This window comes from Necator americanus, chromosome X (genome assembly GCF_031761385.1).
Source record: "Necator americanus strain Aroian chromosome X, whole genome shotgun sequence".
In the NCBI taxonomy this organism is placed as follows: Eukaryota; Metazoa; Nematoda; class Chromadorea; order Rhabditida; family Ancylostomatidae; genus Necator; species Necator americanus.
The window spans coordinates 4243071-4253426 of record NC_087376.1 but is presented as its reverse complement, the minus strand read 5'-3'; the positions used below and the strand labels follow the sequence as shown (position 1 = coordinate 4253426).

The window sequence follows — 10356 nt, the reverse complement described above, 5'->3', positions numbered from 1 at the left end:
GTTTAATCAAATTCTCGCCGAATCATATGTGGATTCATATTGCACCTGGCCTGTGTACTAGCCTCGAACTGGCAAACGACTCTTGAAGTGTAGCGTAATCTCCCGAAATTCCTTCCTGAACCCGGCGCCCTTGCACAGTAAGATCCCCCCTCAATGGACGTACTAGAGCGGATTGTGGTACGAGAACGGGCAACAAATTTCTAATTGCCGCATAATAACTACGTTAAGCATCTCTTGCGCCTGTTTTCTTCGCCAAATTACGCAGTTGGCGGTATGTAAGTTACGGCTAGTATTCAGTCTCCACGGAACGTGTTAATTTCTCTTCGTCTTTTATCGGAGCCAAAATCCGAAGTGAAGTTAAATTGTCCACAACTAATCTAGACCGTGAGTATCTTCCATTGAGGATGTGGACCTCTTGTCTGTTAGCAGTGGTGTACTGATGTTTGGCCGCACGCGGAAACTCACGGAGGACAAACAGCCAGGCTCGGGTATGGGAGAGGGTCACTCCAACGTGGACCTAAGACAGTCAACATTCGCACCCACCAATCAGCTACCAACCATATCCGGTCCTCTCTCAACTACTTTGAATTTGCTCGGGATGTATGCCATCTGTTACCTTTTCTCGTTATTTCGTCCAGTACATTCCTCTCTGGTGTTCATTATCACATTACTTCATAATGAAACATCGTGTTTCTATGAAACTCATCTTTCGAGATTCCATCCTTAACAACGGCCTAGAATCACCACTGTGCAAGCGCCATTTAGATATAATTAGATGTTTAATTGCGCAGATATCACGGACTCTCTTTATACTTATGAACAACATGGCTGTTCTCAGTATGTCTCCACATGCTCCTTAATTTTTTTTTTGCCAGCATCTTGCTTATTTTTTTTATTACAGTAAAGCTTAGCTGAACAAAGCTATTTCGATAATTTCCGTTGTTCATAATCATTTTGCAGCTTTGTTATTCGAGGATCGCTGTATAGTCGTGCAGCGTGAAAAATCATTCCGCTAACATATTTCAATCGTTACACGTAGTGTTGTGCTGGATAGTCATGCCATCCTGGATTTAACAGTTGTTCATTAGATAACTATTATGGACGAGCTGAACGCGTGTACAGAATGCGGGTTTACAACTCCTAGCATGGAAGTATTTACATCCCACATTGGTACGTGATGTGTATAATAATAGTTCTGGCATGAAGCAACTAATACAGAAGCTTCTCTTCATCCTAATGATGCGGAATGAGAACTATGTTTTTTTTTTTATTTTGTTGCTTCCTGAATTCGACACAGTTATTCCATGCTCTTCTAGAACACCACGAAGAAGAACACAATCGATCATCCAGCGGAGAACTTTCACACACACAGGTACTAACTATTCTTGCCCAGATTTTTTTTAATCTTCATCAAAGAAACATTTTATAGAACTCCACTGTCTAGTGTATAAATGAGGCGATCACAACAAGATCATGTAGAACCTGTGATTGTTTTCGTTTTGAAGTTATAAGAATCAAGTTCCAATTTCAACATATTTTAAATGGCTGTTCTGCTGTCTTTGATGCTCATCAGAGATGATTTTAATTCTTGCTGGAGAACTTTCAAGGTTGTTCGGTAAAGCGCCCAAAATCATAAAGCTGTGAACATTTGAGACTTTATTGTACAGTAAAATACCACAACATTAAAACATGCACGTTCTGTGAAGCATGTAGGAGCGGTATCCACTGTGTACAGCTCTTGTAATTTATATCTAGGTGAGTTCTGTGATTACGTAAATGGGCACTGCGCTCCGGAGCCGCAGATCTCTAGAGGCCAATTAGTGATACATAACAATCCCTGTCGCGATTGCCTAACTCTGCAAATTACCTCATCGGCGGGAGTTCTTTACTAAGAGACGATTAGAATTCGGTGTCTCGTTGTTGCTCATGGCGTATCGTGACATGACAATGTGTACTTCATTTTTTCAGACTATAGAGTGGACAGAGAGCGATTCGCCAACGCCATCGCCGAACTCTGTTCCTGAAAAAAATTCGCCAGCAACCGTCAATGACGATAATCCTTCCTTTGAAGGTCTGCGCGGCACTGTAGTGGTTTTAAATGTTCTCACCTACTCTCTTCCAGAAACGTCTGTGATTCAAGAACTGCCAGCGGTTGGCCCCAAAACTAGCAAAACTGCACATGTGTGCCCACACTGCAATTTTACAACATACATGTCTCAACATATGAAGAGTCATTTGGTGAGTCATTACTTGTAATGTGGTTGTGATGCTCACTCTCTGCTACCTTATACTTAGAAGTGGCTCAATGAGTAAGCTGGCATTATATCAGTTTGTGCTGCGCGGTCAACAGTCATCCTCGGTTTGGGTCAATATACACACTTTTGACCGTGTCGGCATCCGAGCACACTGTTTGACTTCCCCCTTCCTCATTCTCCCACTTTGTCTCCTATTCCTTGTTCGATTGCCCGAGTACGGTTGCTGACACTAAGCACCCGTAATGATGTCAGACATTTCTCGTTCCAGGATGCTCATGAACGACACCAAGGACAAATGTATCAGTGCGACATATGTCAAATGCAGTTCAGTCAAAAGGTAAGCGATCGCTAGGATTCAGAGTTATTTGACCAACTAAAAGAGAACAAATTTTAGGCTAATATGCATCGCCACCGGATGAGGCATAGCGGTGTAAAGCCGTATGAGTGCCGGTACTGCAAAAAGCGGTTCTTTCGGAAGGATCAGGTGCGTGCTGAAAAGAGGTGAAAGTGGCATCGCGATTGAGTTTTCGCGCTTTTCGCTCCACGCATACGATTTACGCGCCTCGTTCATTTCTCTGCGTCTTCAACATCCAAGGACGATCGCTGTTAGATGGCACGATATCCATTACTACGTTTTCCAGACCTGCAAGGTCGCTGTTTCTTTAGAGCGCCGGTTGCGCAAGAAAGGCCTTGACGATGAAATCCACTCGTTAAGACAAGCGGTTGTCCCAAGGAAAATTCGGGATGCAAATTTCATCTGAACTTGCTACAGTAAGAATACGGTATAAATTTCAGATGCAGGAACATTCGATGACTCATATCAAAACTGGAGTAGATTTTGACTGCCCGGTTGCCTTTTGCACTCATCAGTTCAGCCAACACTCCACATTAAGGTATTATTAAAATCTTTGGATGAATCGCCTTTTAGGGCCGTTTTTCACTGTTTGCAGATCTCACTTGGACGAAGCTCATAACGTGTGCGCTTCATCGCCAGCTTCGTGTAAACGATGCTCACTTCTTTTTGCTAACTCACGACGTCTTCTGCTTCATTATCAAACACGACATGATGACAGCGAGGTAATTCTTCAACCGTAACGCAGTTTCTCGAGAAAATTTCACCTTGTTTTACAGTGCGGCGGAGTGCACTCGAAAAAAGAAAATGACATATCACTAAAGAAGAGGCGGCCATTATCAACGTCTGCGTCGCCTTCTCAGATTCGGCCTGTTTGCAAAAAGGACTTCAGCCCGCATCAGACGGATTCTTCAGAAATCTCTTCTAGTCCAGACTGGGATCAGGTCCTGGTTGCTGCTGATGTTAAACGTGTCAACTTTTCCCAAAAATTGTGAAGAAGTTAATCAAACATGTTTTCTCATGTTTGTTGACTGGAATTGTGTAGAGTGTTCCCGGAGACAGAAAATACGCAACTTCTCGCTCGCTTTCTTCAGATTTATCGCGTCTTAAATTAGAAAGTGGGATGAGGGTGACTTCTTAAATCAAGAAAGCTGCTCTTTACACGAAAACATTTCAGTCAAATGAAACACTGTTTTATACCGAAAGTGCAGTCCCTTGCATGAGACAGTACTTTTATAATAAATAGTCCAAATACTACCATTTATCAAATTCTCCATAATTGCAATTTTTATGTTAATAAGACCAAGACAGTAAATCTCTTTATTCTTGCTTCGAAATTTTCCCATTTCCTACATCTTAAGTCTGTGAGGAATTGGTAAGGACAGTAAACTTGCAGACACTACCGCATAGTTACCAACCATTCTCAGTCAATGAGTAACCAAAATGCGCTACATCCTTCTTATACTTTTGCTAGTACTTTTGCATGAAGAAGAGCTAAGGATTTCTAGGTGGTCACTTGCAGGCAATAAAGGGTCCTATCTAATCAGAAGACTTTGTTAAGGCTCGTTTGAACAGAAGGTCCTCAAATTCACCTTTTGTTGTAGTGCAAGTTGTGGCCTGAAACACATTGTGTGGACATAAGATTTTTAACCTCTAGTACATGGTAGATGAATTAGCAACCTACCTTCAATAATGATTCCAGTGACTTTTCTTCTGCGTAGTTATGCTATCCAACATATCCGAGCATCGAATTTGTCCAAAACACGTCGCTGTTATTCGGCTCAGTTTCGTAATTCGCAGTTACCTGGATTATGATCATTACGGAATGTAGTGTTACTGTCGGGAAATAACAGGGATTTGCGGTCCGGAAGTGCCATTTCCTTCACCATTGACAAACAATAACGAGTATCTGAAATGAGAAGTAATTCCTTTTTGTTTAGTGGGGAGATATGTTTTTAACAATAAAATGAATTGTTTTGATAGATTTCTCATTGCATTGTGAGTTTGCAGCAGCCAACGTATCCGATGACAAGCGAAGATTTGCTAATCATGTGCCTCAATCCAGCGCTAAAGTTACCTGCGACCTCTCATGCGGTTTGTTGCAGGACAATACAAGCTACAAAAATGTGGAGATGCTGTTCATATTCTTTTACTACAGGCGAAATTTTCGATCGAACAAACGATGAGGTTATGGGCTGCTGATCCTGCAGTACATTGCGATTCTCACTCTCCGTCAGCCACCAGTGGTGCGAGCCAATCAACTGAAGTAGAAAAAATCAAGGAGACTATGGTATGCTTAAAAGTATCTTGAAATGCTCCTTGTCAGTGCCACATAAGAAATTATTTTCGGAATTCTTGTGGTGGTATTTCACATAAAAACTATGCTCCATTACATTCTAACTGAATCGTTCCTCGATCAAAATAGGATTTTGTTTTGTCCCTTGCTAATAAACAACACACGCATCTTGTCGACCTTGAGCGATTGTTACAGCAGGATCGCAAATAAGCCGCTCCGAATTGGATTCAAGGAAATCCTAAAAATCGTGGCGCGGGTAGATTTTCGCAGATCTATTGATATTTTGGGACACTGACTAGCTCTTGTTTGACCATCTATTCACTTACATCTTCTCACACGTAGTTAGTTATGTTCACAACCCTTGAAACATACCAGTTAGTCTATAGTTTTGTTTAAATATTTAGAGTAGAGAAGTGGATCAAACGGCAATCTTGCGCTTTTAGGACAAAACATTTGCTCCTTTTCCAACTTTCCATGTTCATGTTATCCATAAATTTACATTTTCTACTGCTAATTTTTTTTTTCAAATGAACTTTAGAACAAATTGTTACGCAAGTTTTTGAAAGCGGGTAATTTAGCGTTCAGCAACCATATGCTGTTAAATATTTGTTTGCGCTAAATATCTTCAGTTTCACTTACTTTTTGCTGAAATCCACGTCCTACAAACCTTGCAGCCTTGTGGATGTACCTCAGTTGGTGTGAGGTTCGGCTGTGACTGCAGGGTCAATTGTTCGAAATGGCATACCTTTGGTGTAGGTAAATTGATGCCGTGATTATTTAGAAGGATAAGTATTCGGACTTGATACATCGGCTGGCTTCCAGAGGACATTGTGTAGGCCACTACACATCCATTAAACTCAAATGATTCTGAATTGCAGTTGAACGCGTTGAAGCATCTCAAGCAGATTGATTAACGCGAATAACGTTAACGTTTCAAAGTTAGACTTGGGCAAAGGGTGCTAAAATAATACGACGAGTACTTTAGAAACAGCACCTACTGTTTCCTGTTTGTCACCACATTGGTGTAGGGGCAAAACTCCTTCAAACAGGGGAGGCCGTGGACTCCGGAGTTGATTTATGTTCTGATCTCCCTGTGAAAACTTTGAATTCTTCCTTGACTCCCTTAAATTCGGTATACTCCGATTTTATAGAAGCCAAGCAAGCTCAAAAACAAAAGTTTTATTTTGCAATATTTTGCAAATATTTCCTTTTATCTTGTTCAATGCTGCGACCTAATGTGTATAAGAAATTTAGGTTTTTTTTCAACGATTTGACAGAAAATTCCATATCAAATTTTTCTCTTTTTTTTACTATGTTCTGCTCATATCAGCGCTTGAATTTGGGAGGTGATAATTTCTGCAAATTTGAAGATTTTAGAGTGTAATTATCGAATAAGCGGAGTAGATCTCATGTTTTTCGTTCTCTTCGATCAGTGAATTTTGGAGATTGTTAGCAGCATTTTGTTCTCTCGTTGCTATGCTATTTATGTGTTTTTATATAAGGAAATTATATCCTATTAGATCTGTGCGTCATCTAACGGTCGAGTTAGCAATTAGACAAATACAATTGCTGAAGAAAACAATCTGTTAAAAAACGGGGTCCTGGGTGACTTACTGCTCGAATATAAGTGTAGTTCAAGTCCACTTCTTGGGATTCTGGAACTATGCTTTGAAGTCTGTTATTAGATGGAATCTTGCTGATCTATGACATTCATTCTATGATACTGTATTTTTGTACATTTTTTGAGTTTTCTTTCTATTACTGCTGGTATGTTTACTTTCTAACACCCTACACCTCCCAGCAGCTATCAAACCAGAAGAATTTCTGAAGAAAAAAGAGCAGCGTGGAGAGGTGCAGGCATTTTTATCAATGTAATCAAACGTTCGAAGTACATGGTTTCTCGGATTGAGATGTTCACCTTGATCAACGCTGTCTTTGTGTTGAAATTTTATCTGTGCGGAAATGTGCAAGTTCTCGTTGAGCCGACTAATATATTTTCATGAAACAGCTTTTCCGGATGTAGTGAATTTCGTGAACAAGCGAGAAGAAGGTTGTGCAGAAACATATGCATTTAGTGGTAGGCATCAGTGACGCTGAATAAAAATAAAACACGTAAAAATAAAATAAAATGTATGCTAAAAAAATAACATCTTCCAGAGATTCTAATTTCTTCCGAAAGACTTCTAGTTTCTGAATGTACTGAACATTTACACTGCTACAGCAGTTTGAAAGGATAAAGGATGAAGTGTCTGGCTCCGCTTGGAATGTGCCACCGCGTTCACTTCTATTCAGAATCGTTTGAACGAATTTTACCAATTTATCGACCCCGAAAGGATGAAAAGCTTGGTTAGCACTAGAGCGGATTCGAATCTCCGATCATGCAGACATTGCGGATCCTGTTACCTACTGCAGTACACCGCCCTTTTAATTTCTACTAATTTTTTTTTTTATTATTCAGCACACTTACTACGCGCGTTTAGTTTGGACTTTCAAATGTGATGTTTCAATTTAGCACCTGTTGATGGTAAATTTACAAATTTATTTATTTTTATAAATTTACACAGAAGTATGCTTAGCGACGAAAAGTGCATATGAATAACTTTAAGGTTCAGCTAACCACAGTTCAACGTTTTCTCTGCAGTTTCATTTGTGAAGTAGTCTTTACAGTTACCATTCCTAACATCAGGCTTTAGCAAATTTCTGAGATAAAGCAAATGCGACTTTTTGCTGCGACAGAACAAAAACTACTGCGAGAGTACTTATCTTCCTATAATGTCATGTCTTTTTCGTTACTGTCCGTTTTTTTTTTGGAGTTGGGATTTTTTTTTCAAGGCTTGGATCCTAGTTACCTCATGTATATTTCACAAACTATTCCTGCTCCCACGTGGGAAAGTATAAAATCTTGTTCTCTCCACGTTTTTTTGCTGGAATGCAGCACGTTGACATTGTTCAGATCGTTCTGAGTCATAAATGTTTGAGAGTGGTCTTCTTCATCATAGCATTCCTGTGGACCAACAAATCAAAATTTCCTAACATCGAAACGTGACAAGCTTCTGGTAGTGTTTAGAAGAATAATAAGTCAATCAATAAAACAATAAGTCATTCTGCTCGTGTTGAACGATATGCTACTTATGAACGAGTGAGAACAACATTATTAAGAAGTGGTTAATAATCTTATGTCCGGTGATAGCTTATGGAAGTCTTTTTAGGAGTGTGCACACTGCGGCATCTCTTTTTTCGACGAAACAATGCATCTCCTCCACAAAGGTTTGCACACCGAAGGCGATCCATGGAGATGCAATTTGTGTGGCACTCAATGTATGGAAAAGTACATGTTCACAACACATGTAATTTTCGCGAGTCATTCTACTTAACAGAGTTTTGATCGCTCTGTCTCTCTTTTGTGTAGTGTTGTTAAGCAAGTACTACATGTATTCGCACTCTGCAGTAATGCTTGCTTTTATAACTTCTGTAGCGGGACCATGCTAGGCTGTTCAAGGATTCCAGCGGACAAGAACAGCGATCTTATAGAACGGTGGTTTAGGTGGTTGAATTCACTGATTCTGCTAAGGTCCTCTTTAGGCAGTTTTTTTTAATGAAATGTAAATGAATAGCAGAAACCGCCACAAACTATGAAAGATTATCTTCTTTTGAAGATACTGTAGACTTTTTCCCTGCTATAGCTAATTCCGCTCTAAAACACCATCTTCATAAATTTTCGTAGATTTCATTACATTGCGATGAAACTTCCCAAATGCGGGCCCTCTTTTAAATCACCTCAATTTCTTTGATATTACACATTTACTTGTTTCTTATTGTTGTTTGTGTTCTCTTACTTGAAATTGCAACTTTACTTAAACTCGGTTACAACAAATAGTCCTCATGTGATTGTTTTGTAACTGTACAAATTTGATGTAAATGAATATTCAGTTTTCATGCTTCGTAAGAATATTGTTCAGATTTTCACTTTAGGGGAAGCCCACGCATGCAATACACACAGTCACGTGACGATTAGCTTGCAACTGTACAGGATTACTGTTGCGATAAAGGATGTTTTCAATGTGCGAAAAAAAAAAACGAAATGCCCGCTCAATTAAAAGGAATTAATCAGGAAAAGATCATATTATTATTAACATATAACGTGAGATCATTTATTAGAACTACGGGAATCTTTTAGTAGTTTTAAAGCCGCTGTAATACGAAATTGACGTAGTACGGAAACCCCAGGGAAATCGTTCAGTTCGGGTTGTAGATTAAAGGCATCACCCCACGAATCTGAGGTGGTACGGATTTCAGGTGGAGTATTCGTATACGGGATAGTAGATTATGGACAGGGATGTGATTCCGTCCATTCCTTCCTAATTGCCGTAAAAAATGGCCCGGAAGATGCGACGCCGCACAGGGCTGGCGCGCTCCAATCGAACTCCTTGTAAGAAATAGTGCGCCGGAACGCTCGAAGCCGTATCTTCCGCGTCGTTTTTTACGGCAATTAGGAAGAAATGGACGGAATCATCCCCCTCTCCATAATCTCCCATCCCGTATACGAATACTCCACCTGAAATCCGTACCACCTCACCTGGTGGAGTGATGCCTTTAAGGAAACCATCGTGGCCACCGCTCAACCTCCCTAATCGTCGTAAAAAAACGGCATGGAGGACGGCGTTCTTTCCTATGAAAACAGTTGCTACCATTGTGCACGCACCGCGTCTTCGAGCGAACGGACAAAAATCAATGATGAATGCCTACCAGCTCATTCAGGTAGAACCAAAGGGATGGCTGTTGAGGGGTCCGGTGAGTGTTTAGGAGGAAGTGTTGTAACGTGCCCTATAGGAACAAAACTTGTTCCCAACGCCGTTTTTTTACGACGATCAGGTAAATTTGAGCAGACTCATGCCTGTCTCCATAATCTTCAACACGAACTCTACGGTTTTCCCGCGGTTTCCGTTTGAAGCCGATTTCGCGATACGCTGCCTTTAAATCAGATGTCCGCAACGTTGACCATAACGATACCGTTACTGTAGTTATCGAAGGTGCTTATAAGTGCAAAATGTGCAAATCCAACGAATCACGAGTACATTCCCTCACGATTATGATGTATGATCCGGGTTTCGCATACGATCTGCGTTGGCTAGACATGAAATGTTCGCCATATTCGTAAGTGCGTATATTTCGACCATTTTTTCCCCTAATTGCCGTAAAAAAACGGCCCGGAAGATACGGCTTCGGGCGTTCCGGCGCGCTATTTTCTACAACGAGTTCGATTGGAGCGCGCCGGCCTTGTGCACGCGTCGCATCTTCTTTGCCTTTTTTTTCGGCAATTAGGAAGACATGGACGAAATCACCCCTCTCTTCATAATCCACGGTCCCGTATGCGAATACTCCACCTGAAATCCGTACCACCTCAGATTCGTGGGGGTGAGGCCTTTAAGGAGCGAAATCAAAATGTGATTGAC

General features: G+C 40.7%; 1 protein-coding gene across 2 annotated transcripts; it reads left to right on the top strand.

Annotated features, from left to right (window-relative positions):
- Positions 1 to 1097: 1097 nt before the first annotated feature.
- Positions 1098 to 8277, top strand: RB195_021456 (uncharacterized protein; the record flags this gene model as incomplete). Of its 2 annotated transcripts, none has more annotated exons than XM_064208197.1 (12): positions 1098 to 1170; positions 1317 to 1372; positions 1969 to 2071; positions 2123 to 2238; positions 2524 to 2592; positions 2650 to 2739; positions 3051 to 3148; positions 3206 to 3332; positions 3387 to 3551; positions 4618 to 4701; positions 4766 to 4897; positions 8113 to 8277. In XM_064208197.1, the coding sequence occupies 12 exons, from the start codon at positions 1098 to 1100 to the stop codon at positions 8275 to 8277; spliced, it is 1278 nt and encodes a 425-aa protein (XP_064064078.1). The 2 variants fall into 2 exon arrangements, with proteins under 2 accessions (XP_064064078.1, XP_064064079.1); XM_064208198.1 differs by having other exon boundaries at positions 1146 to 1170.
- Positions 8278 to 10356: the final 2079 nt, after the last annotated feature.